The following is a 17,476-nucleotide window of genomic DNA, read 5'->3' as shown; positions in this document are numbered from 1 at the left end:
TTTGTGGTTTCTTTCATAGGAATGGGTGTGATGACCAGACATCGAAAGTCGTCAATGTACAGGCGAAGGCAAATTTTATGTTGGATGTTTTTTTTTATCAATGCTGATATGGGTTTTGTACGTATTATAATGATTATTTCAACGCGTTGTGCTTTTCAATTGAATTGAAATATTCAAAATTGAGTTATTATATTAAGCTATGCATCTAGGGCTATAGTACTAGGTTCAGATTTTATAGAGAAATAATTCGAAACACAACACGTTCAAAAACGCGATGTAGCTGAGGTCTTTATGTCTGGCTGCAATGTTAGGGCAAGTGAATCCATCCCAAAGGGGATTAGCGCGGAAGGAGTCAACGTCTGTCTGCGTTCTCTCCGAGCTTAAATTCACAGAACTCGCACCTCCCCACGACTTCGTCGCCTTAGTCCACGCATTCGGCTTTGATACGCAGTACAAACTAGGACTAATCTTCGTGCCTTCGGTTAACATGGTAAGTGAATCGCTTAGTTGTGATATTTTGACTAAGTAGACTTTTCACTAACCGCTTTATTCCTTCCCTAGGCACGAAACAGCGAGAAAGCGCAATCGATGCTGTTCCGCTTTCGAGCGGCACAGGCAGCTGATCTTGGGATTCTCGATATTGGACGGACTCGTCGCCCCAAGGCTATTACACAGATCGACTCGATACCGACCGCCGAGAAATGGCGGGGCCAGGTGCTCAAAGAGATTTCGCGGAAGGTGTCGAGGATTCAAGACCCCAGTCTGAGCGACTACCAAATCCGTGACCTGAATGACGAAATAAACAAACTTTTCAAAGAAAAATGGATGTGGGAAATGCAAATACGCAATTTAGGCGGGCCTAATTACATGCGCGGTGGTGGAAGAGTGTATGATGACGAGGGGCGCGAAATTCCTGGCGGAGGAAAAGGCTACAAGTACTTCGGTCGGGCGCGAGAACTTCCTGGTGTTAAAGAAATGTTTGACGCGGCTACGAGAAAGGCCAGACCGGAAGAGGCGGACGAGACTGGCAGTGGTAAAAAAGCAGCCGAAATGCTTCGTAAACATGTCGATGCTGCATACTTTGGATACGGACGGGATGAAGAAGACGGGATTTTGCTGTCATATGAGCAAAAGCGTGAGAAGGAAGCGGTGGAAGGCATGGTAAAGCGTGGTGAAGATGACAACGAAGACGGCTGGGAGCCTTTGCCTGGTGACGCTGGTGACGGCGTGGAATGGAGGCTTCCAACGCTCGAGGAAGTACAAGAGGAACTTGTTGAGAGGCGGCGTCGGAGACTTCTGGACAAGATTTCATAATTACCGGATCGTCTACAATGTGTCGTCTGTTACCTGACGCTTTCTGCCAGATTAATCAACATTGGCGAAGCTACACTATCGATGGCACACAACTCCAGAAATGGATTTTGAATCCTTGTTGATGAGATTAGTAATATTATACATGTACATATACGTCTATCTTAACATTGTCTTTGGCGTTATCTCTACATCATGTTTGTTTTCGCTCCTCTCTTTTCCGCTCTTTCCTCGACCTGCCTGCAATTTTATCAGCTTCTATTTTTGCTTCCCATTTTCCCTTACCTCCGAAGGACGGCTTTTCAAGATGACGAGCTCTTTTCCGCTCAGATAATTCCAGCTGTAGGTCGTCCAGGAGAAAGCTCCCCATTTCACCTGCTCGCCACTTGTGTACAAAATTAAGCGCAGCTTGATCGGTATTAGGTATCCCGCCTTTTCCGAGAATACCAGTTTGGTGAGCAAACTGGTCAAGAAAATGGCTTATATCGTTGGTAGGTTTGCTCCACCTCTCGTAGACGGCCGGCGTGTTTAGGTTGATGTGATATAGAAGGTAGTCTGCGATTGTAACTGGGGATATAATTGTGTCTTTGACACAACCGCAAAGAGCCAATCTCAGCATCCTTTCTCCATCAGGCATATAGGGTACAAAGACTCCTGGCGTATCCAAGACGTAGACTGCCGATTGATTCGGGTCGTCCAAGATCTTAATCGGCGTTCCAACTTTGCGCGTTATACCAGGTTCAGCGCCTGTATACGCGGCTTTAGGTTTAAACACCCCTGTGTTCCGAAGGCAGTTTATCAATGTGGATTTTCCAACATTAGGCATGCCCACCACCATCACCTGACACGAACCGAATTCTTGTAGTCTTTGTGCATCTGACTTTAATTGTTCCAATATCGGCTTTGCAGAAGTCGCGAAAGTGGATGTAGTATAAAAGACGGGGGTTTTCTCATCGAGTTTGCGCATCCGCTCTTTATTCTACGGGTTCATTATTAGCGCTTATCTAGTGACATGGACGAGCCCTCTACCTTTCGAAATACACTGTCGGTATCTAGTAGGTCTCGCTTCGTATATACGATGAGACGCTTTTTAGCCCCTAGAGCCTCCTCGAACAAAGGATTGATAGAAGTGACTGGGATTCGTATATCTCGACATTCAATGACATAGTTCACTGAGTCCACTTTTTGCTTCATTTTTTCCAGACCGGCCTTATGATGACCCAAGAAGTACGACCGCGGAATCGACTCGGAGAAGGGGAAGACCGTGCGCGGGATAAATTTGGCGGCCATGGCTGTCAGAGTGAGTTGATGTCAGTTCGGTCTTGTAGATGTAATGCAATTGCTGTGAAATTACCCTCTCTGGATGGTGAACTTCGTGAAATTCATGAGAAAAGACTGGAGGAAGTGATTCGTAGCGAAACAGTTAGCGATAAGATAAATACTGAGACTCGCCGCCAGGAAAATATGTCGGCAGAACGGGTAAAGGCGGTGAAGGCCTCGCCGCCAATGACGTATCGGATACGAGTATCTTGATAAAGTCAATATTAATGTCAGTCGGTTTTTTTTAAAAGAAAAACTTCTTGTGTATGGGGACTTCCCTTGGTTTTTTCAGTATGACAACTTTCCCTACGTTTTGTAATCTGCGTCGCATTGTTTTTCATGAAGGACGATGACATCTTTTGGATATCCTCTTAATTCGACTAGATCAATAAGAACTTCGCCAACATCAACAATGGAATCGAGGCGGTCTAAGACGACGTTGATCTCGGCATTTCGTCCTAGGTCAACCAGAGAAACATCTTCGCTGCGGCACCGACTCGAAAGGACTCCCCGGCGTCGTCAGACAGACCAGCCGGATGCTTCTGATCATGAAAACGACCTAGATGCTCATTCAATAATCACCCCATCAAAACACACCCCAAGGACTTGGCGCATCTTGAAAGGATCTGTTGCTACGGGAGGCCCTTTGCGGCCATTTCGTCTTCTGAAACAAGATATTCTTAACCTTCGGAGACGATACATTTCCGACTGGGCGTTCTTCAACCAGCAGATATTAGCATCTGCAATCTTCGTCTTCTTTACCAATCTACTACCCGGAATCACATTCGCAAGTGACCTCTTCGTTTTGACGGGTGCTAATTGGGGAACGATTGAAGTCGTACTCAGCACCGGTCTTTGTGGCATAATCTTCTCCTTGACCTCAATCCAGCCATTGACCATCCTAGGGGTCACCGGGCCATTTTCTGTGCTTGGAGAGACTATATATAGTTTAACTCAAGATTCTTTCAAGGTACTTGGGTTATTTTTAGCCTCATGAATCCATATCTAACCGCTCAGATAGATTCCTTTTTTGCCTTTTATGGCATGGTCGCTGATTCATGCCGGTTGGCTTCATTATCTACTAGCTATATTTAATGCGCATGATTGGACAATGCGTTATGTAACGACATTCTCAACAGAGATTTTCTCATTGCTGAATAGTGTGATCTATTTCCACAAGGCAATCCAAGAACTTCAAAGAGCCCATGACAGCCTGTCCTTCGCAGCTTTTCTCTACGCCATTATTGGCGCTATTGGTACAATGCTTCTTGCCATATTTTTATCCACAGCCGAGAGCTGGCGACCGCTTTTCCATCGATACGTACGTCTAGGGCTTTCGGAGTATGCCGCTGCTATATCGATAATCATCTTTATCGGAATCCCACACATTGGAGAACTTGCGCAACTAGATAAGATGACACTAAATGTTAGCAATTCTTTTCGACCAACGTCTCCAGATCGTACTATCTTCTTTGTCGAATTCTGGAAGCTGCCTGTAAGCTGGATATTTGCTGCCATCGTTCCTGGTATCATCATCACTGTGCTCTTCTTCTTCGATCATGAGGTCAGCTCAATTATATGCACGATTGATCGCTATGGCACTCGCAAGCCTGGGGGTTTTGCATGGGATATAGTCTTGTTAGGAACAACGACGGCTATGTGTGGCATATTGGGGATTCCTCCGGCAAACGGACTGCTTCCGCAAGCACCTCTTCATTCCGAGTCTTTAATGCACACGGAAAAAGAGCAATATACGGTAACTGTAGATGGCGAGGAAATAAATAGGACACGTGAAATTCGAGGTGTTTATGAGCAACGTTGGTCAACATTTCTACATGCCGGAGGTATAATGCTTTTTGTCAGCCCGCCGTTTATGAAAGTCTTGGGATTGACTCCAACAAGTGTGCTTGCTGGTCTGTTTCTTTTCATGGGAGAACAGAGTTTGTCGGTAAAGTATGGAAGGTTTAATATGCACAAAATTATTGAGACTTACTAACCACAATTCTTAGTCCTATTTTGTACCGTCTTTTTTATCTCTTGACGCCACCTTCTGAGCTCCCTCTTCTTCCCGCCGCTCTCTACAACAAAGGCTCAAAGTCCGAGAGACCGTCTTATATTCCAATTCATCTCTACACAATTCTTCAGATTATCCTTACAGCAGTGATATTCGTCTTAACCCTGACTAAAGCTGCTCCTGCTTTTCCGGTGCTAATTATTGCTCTGGTGCCTTTTCGCCTGTTCGTGATGAAGCGGTGGTGGAACCGTGAGGTTCTTCGATTCGTCGATGCATGGGCGTGTCGTGAAGGGACCCCCGAGGACGAAGAGGACCAGAAGGCCCAAAGGGAGACGGCGGATCAAATTGACGAAGCAATATTTACTGCGGATGTGTATCCTATGGAACGATTGAGTAATGCCACGGATCTGCAACCCTGATTCGATTACACTCTATCCCAGGGTTAATGGACTGTATTTCAAACGGTATTCGCACGAACCCTGCGTAGATTCAATATGTGGCTTCGTCTCGTGACTGAGCGAGCCTTGAGCTGTCATTTTTATGTGGAAGTGATGAGAAAGCTACTGATAGGATGTGTTTGCGCGGATACCAAAAGCATGAACGTGGCCATATTTACTCTTTCAAGTCTATCTATTGTCGTTATGTTAATATGAGCATATAGCTTCAATCTTCAATATTATCTTGAGTTAGATATATAATGCTTTAGCCAGAACAAACCCCGAGTGAAACAAATACTATTCTGAGAAACAACGAGATATCAAGTTCTCCATCCCTGCACAAAGTCGTGTAGCCGATCAATGACAACACCAAAAATAGCATTTACACTATCATTGATCAGCTGTTCGAAGTGTCTGATTGCCTCTTCCTCTGTTAGCTCTAAATGAAAGCGCTCTTTCACCTTAAGCACAGCCTTGTCGGGCTCAACCCTGATGTCTGGGATATTAGCATCAACCATGAGACTAAACAGATTGAGAATCAGGTTTGCTGATTTGCGGAGAGTGGTGTATGCCGTAAAGCAGTGTTGTTTGAATTGAAGATAATGCTGGGAGTCAGCGCCGCCCATTCCCTCGACCATCTCTTTGCAGAGTTTCATCATTGGCGCGAACGGCTTGGGATCTCGACCAAGAATAAAGCCAAAATCAGCATGGAAGAAGTGACCGTCCGGGGCAAGAAGGAGGTTTTCAAGATGACGATCGCCAACACCGAGAAGGTATGTGACGACACAATAGCCGGCGCATGACCTGATATAAGTGTCCATCGTCTCCCTACGTACTCCGAGTGGTTCGGATTCGTCGGGGTTGTTCGCTCTAAGATATGCAAGAATAGAGCCTTTATATTTAGCTGATGCCGCTGAAAGAGACGTTGAAGGAATGAACTGTGCAGCTCCAGCTGTTGACCCTGTCGCTAGTATGCGATAAGGTGTTAGTCTAAGGTCCAGGTTCTCTTTCTGTAACAGACGATCCATAAGTGTGATAATCTGAATGACCAGTTGGTCCTGACGGAGATCGTCCCCGACTTTAAAGTGAACAGGGTACTTGCGACCATCAGAAGTTTTGAAGTTAAGAAGAAGTGGGGAGAGGGAAGACTTGAAGACGTTGGAGTCTTCGGGATAGCATCCAGTTATCGTGACGCTTGGATCTAGAGGGAGAGGGAGAGGCGGATCAATATTGACGATTTCATTTTTAGGGTCCTTCAGATATTTCTTCAATTTTTCGATTTTCACCGCACGATTTTCCCTGGAGAAACGTATCTCCTTGGCAACCCGTGTCAGTACAGTGATCAGTTCGCCCTGTCGTAAGAGAGTCTTTCGATGCTCAGGGTGAACCCTCTCCAGCTCTGTCATGAAATAGAACTCAACTCTTGCAAATAGCCGCCGATGCGTTTCAATGTTGGCGATACCCGTTTCGTCGCATTCCACCATGAGATACCAATGAAGATAGTTGCCCAGCATGAAATTGTTGGCAGCTCGGGCAATGAGAAAATTCGCAAGAGACGAGTCGTGTGCTACTTCTTCTATACTATCTTCTGGCGTTTTCTCAAACTTCAAGGCTTGTACTAATTGCAACAGATATAGAAGAAGTTCGTCATCGCCGGCCTTTCGCAGGCGGTCAACGGCATATGCACGAACATCGCCGTTATCGAATGTTGGTCCAAGTAGCTCCAAGGCATCATCCACATCGATCTCAGTCCATTTAGGCAGAATTTCCTTTGCCTGTCGAATCTCGCCAGCATCTCGCCAGTTTACTGATTTGACAAATTTCGTGAGTGCATTTTTATCCCGTGTCAAGTAATATCTGAATCGCCAGATCAGATCTTTTTCTTCGGCCGTTAATTCATGTGCCGGGCCGTATGACATTATGACATTCAACTCGTCCCGATTCTTGGGGTTTGGTTTCAGGTCACGATCCATGGTGCCCGTTCTGTGGCTTCGGACAAGCCTCCTGTGTTTGTCTTCACAGGGGTTCCCTGTTTGCCCAGCTTCTGGGTCGTAAACTCTCACGACTCGATTGTTGCCTGCGTCGTGTGTGTCTTCAATTCCTGGGCCCAACTGAACTTCCGGCGGTGGCTTATGGGGGACATGTTGATTTGTTTGCGTGTGCGGTGAATAAGACGAAACCGGAGGAGCAGGATAGTCGTGATCTGCCCAAATGATGGGGTGATCAAAACGAGGAAAGTCGATATATAGGACAAAGTTCTCGTCGTCGAAGTCGGCATCCTCCGAATCTCCTTCTCCATCTCCCTCGTGTCTCTGTCCACCTGTGCCCTTAATTGCCTGTAGCCTAGCAGCTCGTTTTCTACCAGCTTCTTCTGCACCGATCTTGATCTTTTCCAATTGACGAAACACCAACTGGTCCAGCCAGTCTATACGATGGAGCTCTCCCATTTCATGTTTCTTGATGAGCCCTTCAATCCGTTCAAGTTCCAGTTCTTCAGCGGACTGATCGAGTGGGATCGAATCGTTTATCTTCCGACGTTTGGCAGGTGGCATCGCTGGGGTGGTGGTCGAAGAGAAGCCATCGGCAGCTTTGTTCTTGTAAATTTTACATTTTTGTCTTCCCATCCGTAACTTGCCATCCGCATCAAATAGAGATATTGTGGTCCCGCCGAATGGAACATCGTGCCCGTAGGAAGCGTTCCCTCCCAAGGGCGATAAGTCCCAGATTGTGATGGCCAACTGCGATTGTAAAGGCGCATCCTTGACGGACACTGGCATCTGTAACCATTCGTTCCATGTCCGGCTCGCCTTGAAAGACTTGTATGACGTCTGCAGAGGAACGCCCAAAGGCTTGGAATCAGACCATAGCTGGACTGTTATGAACAAATCTGACACGGAGCTTTGGTTCGAGGCCAAATGCCGCAGTTCGGGGTTTTTAAGGAGGGTCGAATACGGTAGTTGTTTTTGTTTGCCTTCTAACGCACCACTTGGAAAGCCATTAGCTACCCTACTTTGAAGCCTAAGAGGTGCGACCCCGCCTTACATCTTGACGTGCACGGGGAAGTTAACTTGCGTTGAGGTCGCAAATGTAAACGCTTCCATGCTGAGAGTTTGGGACTAGAGTGCGAGAGGGCCCCATCAATGAATGAAGGTATATGAGGAGGTCTAGGGAGAGTAAGAGAGATGGTTGATCCGGATAAGCTTCACCCAGACGCTGATTGGCAGTCGCAATGCCAGAGCAGCCTAAACTGCTTTGGGCCGATATAGCTTGAGAGCCCCACCTCCGATCACGTGGTTTCTTATCGCGCGCGAAAAGGAGAAAGAAACGCGTCCCGCGACGCATCATGGTGAGATCTACATCGCTTTCGCAAGTATACTCGACGGAGTAATCCCGCGCTCTACACCTTCCCAGACGCTGTCAGTCCGGTCTTTGATATCCAATATTCAACAGGTCCAAGTTCAGCTTTATTCATGCGATAGTCTACCGGCATTGCGCCGCACTTGGGGTTGTATAGCGACACCATAGAACGAGCCATCGCACTTTGAACATGGCCCCCGCGAGAGTGGACGAACCTCTTCTCGACAACACGCCGTCCCCGGGGTCTTCGTCCGATAAAGAAAACCGTACACTTCCCGTCCCTCGAGGAGGAAAGCGAAAGAGCGACCAAGGCATGCCCTCCCACGCCTTGCCCTCGGAATCGTCAGTTACCAAGCGGAGAAGACTGGCTGAAAAAAATGCAAATGCTACTACTCAAAGCCAAGTCCAGTCATCGCAAAGGCCCACTTCCGACTTCTATGACCCCGACCAAGATGTCACCGAACGTCGTGAGATTAGAAAGAGCCTGCGGAATCTCACCCGTGATTTGCATGGTAAAACTGCAATTTCAATAAATGCCCCTGTAAAATGCTAACTTGCAATCCAGACTATAGGAACGAGTACCTTCAGGCAGGAAACAAGGGTATCCTGAGTACGATCCAAAAAGCGAACGATATTTTCGTCCGTGTCAAGCAGACATCAGATGCGACCGTCGACTCTCATCTCTTGGTCAATGCGGCGGATTTATCGTATAAAAAATCGGCACAACTCGCGACGGATGGAGCAGTTGCTGGTATTGATGTTGACGAGTTTGTCTCCAAATGCATGTCTTTCATGCGCCAGGGCCCGGCAACCGAGCCTTCCTCGATACCTAGTAGTACTCAACGACGAACACATCGCCGCCCCGATGGCGCACAGAGTGATGAAGACGAAGGGGATGCATTAAATTGGGATTGGTTGGGTCGAGCCGCATGCTTTCCTCATAATGCCCGTCCGTCATTGTCCAGCTTTCTCCTTGGTCCATTGTCAGTCCAGAAACGCAGTCGACAGTTTACGCAACGAAGAGCGGCCAATCGCATTGATAGATCGCAGGTGGTACAGCCACACGACTTAGCGGAAGAGGACTTGGACAAGCAAGAGACGTCTAATCTGACAGCAATGTGCACAAGTATCAATGAGCTTCTGCGGAAAACTCAGAAGGAAAATCAACATGCCGCCAATGAGGAGTTGAGTGCACTGACGGAGGAGCCCACTGACGAAGAGCTTCAAGAGGCCATGGATAGGCACAATATTTCCGATGATGGGGGCCTCTCACTCTTCCGGTTTTGCATCAACCCCGATTCATTTGGACAAAGTGTGGAAAACCTTTTCTACGTGAGCTTTCTGATTAGGGATGGCATCGTTGGTATATCTTTCGATAGTCGAGGTTTACCTACTTTACGTAAGTTTGCTGTTGTCTTTGTCGTGGAGTTTGACTAGCTAACAACCATAATTGCAACAGAGGCAGCAACACCGTTTGCTCCAAGTGAAGCACAGGCGAAGGGTGTCCAAAGACATCAAGCCGTCTTCAGCCTCGACTTCGATACCTGGGAGGACTTGGTTAAGGTGTATGATCTGGAGAACAGGAAATCCATCATTCCACATCGGAATGAAGAAGAGATCCAAAACAATCGGCCGCAAGGCTGGTACAGCTAAGAAGCCTGTCCGCTCTTATTAATATTCTTGATACCCTCGTCTTTCATCAATCCACACGATAATTTACATATACGTAATGTGTACTAGTTGGCAAGATATTTTCCTCGGCTCTCGAACCACTAGTAATCCATGATAATCTAGATTCTCATAATATCAGTTGACGCGGTTGGCAACACGGCTACCTGCCATGATTAAAATAGAAGACTACGACTCCTTCAGCTTCAGAGACATATCCAGGAAGGTGTATTCGTTCATTCCCAAGCTCCGTCCATACGATGGGGTGAATAGACTCCAGATTCTTGTCTTCAGAGAAAAGCTCTCGGCCGTAACCAGCCAGGCTATTTCTCATTACTATGATCTCGCCCAAGTGTATTATTAAGCTCCATCTCTATTCGTGACATTATTTCATCAAATTTATGAGCACATTTTAACGCTAGCAGCCAGAAAGTAACCTGACACGAAGGCGATTTCCCAATCCGGTAGATACCTCGGCAGGATTTCTCTCCAGCCCGGAGCCCAGGCCCTTTATTCTTCTTAATCATCTTAGTCATTTGTTTTTCAGTTGCGCAGCGCGAAACTATCGAAAGGTTGCTAAGTTATCCTGCATTAGTATTTAAATTGAGAGCGTTTCCCCAGATAGTCGCAAGTTGGTCCCGCCTACTGCTACAGTGACATCACCGTTTCCGCAGTCCCAAGAATCCTCTTCCTTTTCCAAACGCAACTACAGAACCCAACCACCCAGGAAAAAATAACAATTGGTCCCAGGAGCTGGAGAAAGTATTCGCAATGGCCTCGAAATTATTTACCGGCGATCCGACCAAGGTCATGGTGATCCGCCAGGTCACTCCCCAGATCACCACGTTGAGCGTCCCGTTTTCGCGATTTGGTTTGATCAAATTTGGGGGGAGAGCCACTTTTGGTATTTATCATGCATTCCCTTGCCCATTCAAAAAGTCGAATCGCATAACTAATACGGGCATCCTTCCATAGTGAAATTAGCCACCGGGAATATGCTCGTTGTGTCTCCCGTCGCTCTGACGCCCGAAGTCCAAGAGACGATTACGTCGCAAGGAGGAAATATCAAATACATCGCAGCGCCAGATTTGGAGCACCATCTATATTTGTCGGCATGGAAGAAAGCATTCCCCGATGCAGATATCATCGCGCCCGAGGGGCTACACGAGAAGCGCCAGAGCAACCCCGAGCACAAGGATACGCACTTTACCCACATTCTCACCAAGGCAAACAAGCATGATATCCATATATCAGAGGAGTTCGACAGGGAGTTCGACATTGAATACGTCGACGGACACGGGAATAAGGAAATCGTGTTCCTGCACAAACCGACAAAGACGATGATTCAGGCCGATTTGATCTTCAACCTCCCGGCGAAGGAGCAATACTCGCACACCAATGAATCGCCAACATCGGGCATTTGGACGAAAATCTTTAGTCCGTTGGTCTCAGCAAATCCACCGCCCGCGACATGGCACAAGCGCTTTGTATGGTATATCACTGCCAACGACCGCAAGAGCGTTGGTGAGTCTGTTGCGCGCATGAACGCCTGGGACTTCGATCGGATTATTCCTTGTCACGGGGATGTCATCGAGACAGGAGGGAAAGCAGTCTTTCAGAATGTTTTTGAATGGTTTTTGAAATGAGATCCACTGAATCGTGATTCTTGTTGTCTGTACTTGTATTCGGAAATTAGCATGGGGGGTGTATATAGTAATAGTATCTAATCAACGTCTTCACAATTTCACGTATTTAGTATGGTGGCTTACTTGCTACAAGTAGGAAACTCACAAGGTCACCTTCTTATAACCAGCCACTAGAAAACTGCCAGGAAAGTTTGTGGGGGCATCGGATAGCTGGCCGTGTTCAACGACATCTGGAGATAGACCTCCCCGCTTCTCTCGCCTTCACGCCGCCCTCCACATGGCAGCTTTGTCGTCTCCATCGTTAACGCCGGCTTTGATTCCTTTGAAATATTTGCATGATCGGCCTATATCCTTGCCGCTGGCTAGCCACAGCATCAGCTGATGCCCTGCGGGGTGCGCCCGTCTCCGTCTTGATTGGGCCGCGAGACAATCTCGGTCTTGATTTTGCTGATCGGCAGTGTTTGACACCTGGCAGCACATCATTGTGATTCGACAGACTCACACCTTGTTTTCCATCGATCATGCCTCTTCTTCCGACCCCCCTTGCGCTTCTGGCCGCCCAATTCTAGGCTGCCACAATCTGGGCTGGCTTGACTGCGTAGGGGATTGGCCATCGACCACCACGATCGCCCAGCATTTCGCTAAGACTCCTCTCGCGACTGGCTAGAAGTTGAAGCATCTTGCGTCACCAAACTGCAGATCGAGAGGATGGATAGAAAGGGCAAATTTTGGGCTCTGGCCGCTGATGTCAGGATGTGTCCTGCACAGCTTAAATTCAACCGGCCCCCTCTCTCGTCTTTCTTGCATTTTCTTACTTGCCCGAGAATTAAATCAACGCTTTTACTTGTTTATTTTATACTCACCAATCACAACTCAAAATGCCGGTCATCTCACGTCTATTTTCGGTTGTTCTCCGCATTGCAGAGCTTGCCTTCGCGGCAGTAAGCTTCATCAAGCAACCCTCATATCCTCGCACGCCATCATTAACTTCTTCTACACTAGGTTGTTGCCGGAATAATTGGCCACTACCTCCACTTGCAAGCCAATGGTGATGGTGACCCTTGGAAAGGCCGCGAGATCTACACCGAAGTCATAGCTGCTCTATCCCTACTGCTGGGTTTACTCTGGCTGATTCCAACTGCACATACATTTTTTATATGGCCACGTAAGTTTCTGTCTACTTGAATGACAATCAAGTTCTAATTCGCCGTGACAGTTGATGTCGTCATATCCCTCTGCTGGTTTGCAGCCTTTGGTCTCCTGGTCGACGCCGTAGACGATTCTTCGTGCGGTTCTGTGTTCGACTGGGGTGGGCTCTTTCACGACAATTTCTGCTCCAGATGGAAAGCTGCCGAGGCATTCAGCTTCTTGTCGGCCATTATTTGGCTCGTTTCCGGTGTCCTCGTATGTCCATGCTAAGTACCCAATGTATGGGCCGATACTGACAACCAATTTATAGGGAATATACTTTGTCTGGCGTGTTGACCGGTCTCGTAGCGGCTATGTATACGGACGCTACAACGTCTGAAAGACTACCAATGCGTAGTATTCTGACTGGAGAAGTTGAGAAAACACGGCGCTCATGATGTTATGACTCTTGATACCCATTCTTCTTACCTAATATGGCCTCTTTCCTAATTTTTTGTCTTGAAAATGATTTAGCAATAACTAGTATTAATTATTACGCTAACTTTCACTGAATAATATTAATCAATAAATGAAAATCCACGATTTGGGGTTGTTTTATAGTAACGCGCCTCTTGACCAATCAGCACCCGCCTTTGCACGTGCCGGGGATAGCGGAGAATAGCGCATTATTTGTCTTATGCTGCACTGTCCTCTCGTCCAGCCTGGCCAATTGACACTATCAGCATGTTTTATCAGAGCTCTTGATTAACACCATTGTTTAAACACCTGTCCGAAGACAAATAGGTGTTGGCTGAAGTGATCAGTTTATCCCGTCTTCTTCCGGAATACTTTTCTACAATCGGCCCCGGCCTACCACCGCTCTTATACAGTATATATATATATATATTATGACTGCAGAAAGTGATAACTCTGATTCGTCGTCGAATCAAGTAACAGACTCCGCGGAAGCTTTTCTAATGAAGGATCTGGAATCCGGCGATAGAAGAAGCGATAGGGCTGTCAACGAAACAACAGATGAACTCGCCCGATCTGACGACTCTCTTGATTTGCCTGATGACGAGGTAGAACACGGCCTGCTGGGCGGGCGAAGCAGTCGCCACGCAGACACAGGAGAACATTCCTTTTCTAGTTCACGCCGATTAGGGTGTTGTGCATCGTTCCTCAGAGGCCCAGAGCCTCCGCGCAAACATCGCATCGAGCCGTTCTTTAAGAGCTTTCAGACAGCGCCCATTCGGATGGTAGACCGATGGCTGCCTACCCAGAAATCGAAGTTGATAGCCCTGGCTGTGTTCCTTGCCTTATGGGCGTCAATATTTTTAACAATTCTGGATTGGTCCATTGTCCGCCCTGAAGTCCCGGGGTATGGGGCTCCAAATCGCCTATCATGTGGATCAAGGCTATGGTAAGCGCTATCAAATGTGTCATAATATATATGTTTTTCTCACAATCGCATAGGCATAATGGCACACTATGTGGAATTAATGGAGATGCATGTCGCCCTTTTGATACCGACGGCTTCGCGTTCAGATGCCCTGCCGGGTGTCTTGGCGAACTCATTCTCGAGCCTTACACTGTGGGCGACCAGGAGGTCAATTATAAGAGTCTCGTCATCGGAGGTGCCTCAGAGACCGATCCCGAGTCTAGCTATCGGGGTGATTCATTCATCTGTGGCGCTGCGTTGCATGCCGGCGTCATCAGCAATGCGGTCGGAGGCTGCAGTATTCTCCGACGCACTGGAGAAAAGAATTCTTTTGGTTCTGTGAAACAGAATGGCATTTCGAGTTTCTCGTTTGACTCCTATTTTCCGTTGTCGTACACCTTTGAGAAAGGAACCGCGGTTTGTCGCGACCCACGGTGGCCGTTGTTTTCGCTATCCGTGCTCTTCACGGCGGTAATATCGCTGTGCACTACTTCGCCGGCCGCTTTTTATATGTCCATCTGGTTCATATCATGGTTTCAAGTCGCATTGGTCTCAGACCCTCCGTTCTCCTCCGACTATCTCGAGGTTGTCTCCACCGCGATGGGTCGTTTCCTGCCGGCTGCCTTTGTCGGCTGGGCCATATATCGTTTTTCTGTTCGAGACACACTCACAGGCCTGACTGCACAATGGGAGAAGACAATCCTGTGGCTTGGACCATTTTGGGTTGGGGCACTGAACACTGATACCTTTGACAAAATCCCCATTTCGCGTCTGACTCCACACGACATCAAACAACAACCCGGAGCTATTCCAGCACTGATCATCATAGTTGGTGTCATTGTGACTACTGTGGTTACCCAGGCCTATGTGATCTGGACTGAAGGCAAATTGCCCCATTATTTGGTGATTTACGGCGTCATGGCTGGCTCCTTGGTCGTGATGATTGTCATACCGCAGCTCAACCTCCGTATCCATCATTACATCCTCTCTTTGCTATTCCTCCCCGGGGTCGCATTCCAAACTCGCCCATGTCTTATATACCAGGGCCTTCTGGTAGGGTTCTTCGTCAACGGCATCGCTCGCTGGGGTTTTGATAGCATTCTTCAAACACCCGCAGCCTTGCTCGGAGACGCTCAAATCGGCAGTCTTCTCCCTACCATCGCCGCCCCCATTTTGCAACCGGACGGGAACGGCGTCTCATTCTCCTTTACAAATCTTCCTCAGGACATTACCGGGATCGCCGTGCTGGTAAACGACGTGTTGCGTTCCCACTTATACCTTGACGCATCTTCTTCTTCTGCCAATGGTAGTAGCACTGATGCTATCGAAGAACGAGATGGACGAGATGCTACTACCCCGGATACATTGAATGTTGACTGGGCCCGTCTTCATCAAGGGCTACCCGAGTATTTCCGATTCTCATACATCAAGACAAGCTCACTAGGGGGACTCTGGTACGAAGATTTTACAAAAGCTGGGGTATTGAAAGCAGATGGGGAATGGGTTGACATGCCCCCTGGGCCAAGTCGGTGATTTTTTTTTGTTATTGGATACCCTCTTCACTATTAGATGAATAGATGTCGTGAATAGAAACGGCCATCGTATGGCTGGTTGGATTATTTGTATACTATAGAACTAGACTAGACTATGGATTTTCCACGTCGCTGAGTTGTATTATCCTGGCTCTTTTCCATCTTGACTTAAGAGTGGTATTTTCCTCGTAGGTACCTATCGAACGGTGTTTTTGCGGAGCCTTTGCGACTTTTCTTTTCCGGAACGAGACTAGGTTAGGGCCGCTTTTGAAGAGATCGGATTCCTGCTACCTAAATGGAAGGTCAGAGTGTTTAAAAGCGGGAATTAGTAGCCTGTCACCAAAAGGAGAAGATTCATATCCCTAGATCCAGTTCCGGACCCTAACTATCTGCCATTGTGGCCCGAAATCTTTACGTCATATGGACTATACTATACTGTATAGAAATATCCATTCGGCGCCTTAATATTTCTCTTCAAAAGAATGTTGTTCCACCGTCGTCATATTAGACATCTCGCAGCCGGCCCTCGCTAAAACCTAGAGGCTTTTCAAGGGATGCAACCTTTAAAGTCCAGGAGGTGGCCTCTTCCCTTACAAAGCTAGAACTACGTTGCTCCGACATGTCTGTTATATTATCTCGGCGAATTCCAAGTTCTAGTCTCCAGATGAACGCGTCTACAAGTGCTTCAACTACGCTAGGAAGGACCGCGTATCGGATAGGATCATTGTCCTGAGGATCTGGGACACAAGCCAACGACCAGCGACGCCCAGAATGGAAAAAAAAGGTATGTGCACTCGTGGCCCATCATAGTAAAGTCAGAGGCACAGGTATCCTCAAAAAGTCGATACAATGAGCGGAGCGGCGTATCGCGGGTGCTGTAGATTGGGATATTGTAAAGCTTCCGAATTCCAGATTGGCGTTCGTCGTGAATCTGAGGGTACTTTTGAATTTCTTCCATCAATAGGAGAGGATAGAGTAAAAAATACCTCCACGGAAGGGGTCAAATAAGAACGAAGAAGATCGACCACGGATGAGGACAGGCGCGAATTCGCCGCAATGTAGGTCGAACCTTTAAGGGAGAATGGCCACGGATGATAATTTTGACTGGATTCAGCATTTTTTCATGTTTGACTTGAAACTGATATAGTGACTCTTTTGATCGTGCAAAAAAGAGGAAGGATGGACCTCAAAGTGGCCTTAATCTTCCTGGACAAAATTTACGACAGGAGAATATTATTGTCGTTTTGATTGAATGTGATACCCACTGAGTAATAACATGTCAACAAACAGGGAACGGCTAGTCTAAGACGGAAGCCTCCATGAGCAATCAGTGAGTGACTCAGAACACTCTTGGAGCACTCACGGATGCCCTCATAAAAGCGGCGGCACCTGTACCTATCGTGTAACTGGCTGGAACTCGCAAAAAAAAAAAAAAAAAACAATTGAGTTATGCACTTATTATTATGTACTATTCAAACTGACATGCAGGGAAATCAGAACTATGCAGAACAGGAACGGTACAAAAAGCCCGTGATCAAATGCTAATGCTCACAACCATGTTAGGAGGTATAGCCCCGTCATAAACCCAAAATAGTAGTCTCATCCCACCAATGCCAAACAAA

The 17,476-nt window shown here is 47.2% G+C and overlaps 7 protein-coding genes across 7 annotated transcripts; 5 read left to right on the top strand and 2 right to left on the bottom strand.

Annotated features, from left to right (window-relative positions):
* Positions 1-304: 304 nt before the first annotated feature.
* TRUGW13939_10730 (uncharacterized protein) lies at positions 305-1,314 on the top strand (the record flags this gene model as incomplete). The annotated part of the gene is made up of 2 exons (XM_035493840.1): positions 305-490; positions 562-1,314. 2 exons carry the CDS (start codon positions 305-307, stop codon positions 1,312-1,314), a joined length of 939 nt encoding a protein of 312 aa, XP_035349733.1.
* A 190-nt stretch (positions 1,315-1,504) lies between these two features.
* Positions 1,505-2,601, bottom strand: TRUGW13939_10729 (uncharacterized protein; the record flags this gene model as incomplete). The annotated part of the gene is made up of 2 exons (XM_035493839.1): positions 1,505-2,290; positions 2,341-2,601. 2 exons carry the CDS (start codon positions 2,599-2,601, stop codon positions 1,505-1,507), a joined length of 1,047 nt encoding a protein of 348 aa, XP_035349732.1.
* Positions 2,602-3,043: 442 nt separating this feature from the next.
* On the top strand, positions 3,044-5,064 carry TRUGW13939_10728 (uncharacterized protein; the record flags this gene model as incomplete). The annotated part of the gene is made up of 3 exons (XM_035493838.1): positions 3,044-3,601; positions 3,653-4,584; positions 4,641-5,064. 3 exons carry the CDS (start codon positions 3,044-3,046, stop codon positions 5,062-5,064), a joined length of 1,914 nt encoding a protein of 637 aa, XP_035349731.1.
* Positions 5,065-5,402: 338 nt separating this feature from the next.
* On the bottom strand, positions 5,403-8,183 carry TRUGW13939_10727 (uncharacterized protein; the record flags this gene model as incomplete). Its single annotated transcript, XM_035493837.1, has 2 exons — positions 5,403-8,067; positions 8,125-8,183. The coding sequence occupies 2 exons, from the start codon at positions 8,181-8,183 to the stop codon at positions 5,403-5,405; spliced, it is 2,724 nt and encodes a 907-aa protein (XP_035349730.1).
* A 446-nt stretch (positions 8,184-8,629) lies between these two features.
* On the top strand, positions 8,630-11,753 carry TRUGW13939_10726 (uncharacterized protein; the record flags this gene model as incomplete). Its single annotated transcript, XM_035493836.1, has 5 exons — positions 8,630-8,951; positions 9,005-9,838; positions 9,899-10,082; positions 10,782-11,011; positions 11,083-11,753. The coding sequence occupies 5 exons, from the start codon at positions 8,630-8,632 to the stop codon at positions 11,751-11,753; spliced, it is 2,241 nt and encodes a 746-aa protein (XP_035349729.1).
* An 878-nt stretch (positions 11,754-12,631) lies between these two features.
* Positions 12,632-13,281, top strand: TRUGW13939_10725 (uncharacterized protein; the record flags this gene model as incomplete). The annotated part of the gene is made up of 4 exons (XM_035493835.1): positions 12,632-12,694; positions 12,756-12,918; positions 12,970-13,157; positions 13,213-13,281. The coding sequence occupies 4 exons, from the start codon at positions 12,632-12,634 to the stop codon at positions 13,279-13,281; spliced, it is 483 nt and encodes a 160-aa protein (XP_035349728.1).
* A 577-nt stretch (positions 13,282-13,858) lies between these two features.
* TRUGW13939_10724 (uncharacterized protein) lies at positions 13,859-15,855 on the top strand (the record flags this gene model as incomplete). Its single annotated transcript, XM_035493834.1, has 2 exons — positions 13,859-14,304; positions 14,358-15,855. The coding sequence occupies 2 exons, from the start codon at positions 13,859-13,861 to the stop codon at positions 15,853-15,855; spliced, it is 1,944 nt and encodes a 647-aa protein (XP_035349727.1).
* Positions 15,856-17,476: the final 1,621 nt, after the last annotated feature.

The sequence above is a fragment of the Talaromyces rugulosus genome, chromosome VI (assembly GCF_013368755.1).
Source record: "Talaromyces rugulosus chromosome VI, complete sequence".
NCBI classification, from domain to species: domain Eukaryota; kingdom Fungi; phylum Ascomycota; class Eurotiomycetes; order Eurotiales; family Trichocomaceae; genus Talaromyces; species Talaromyces rugulosus.
This window is presented reverse-complemented; position numbering and strand designations above follow the sequence as displayed.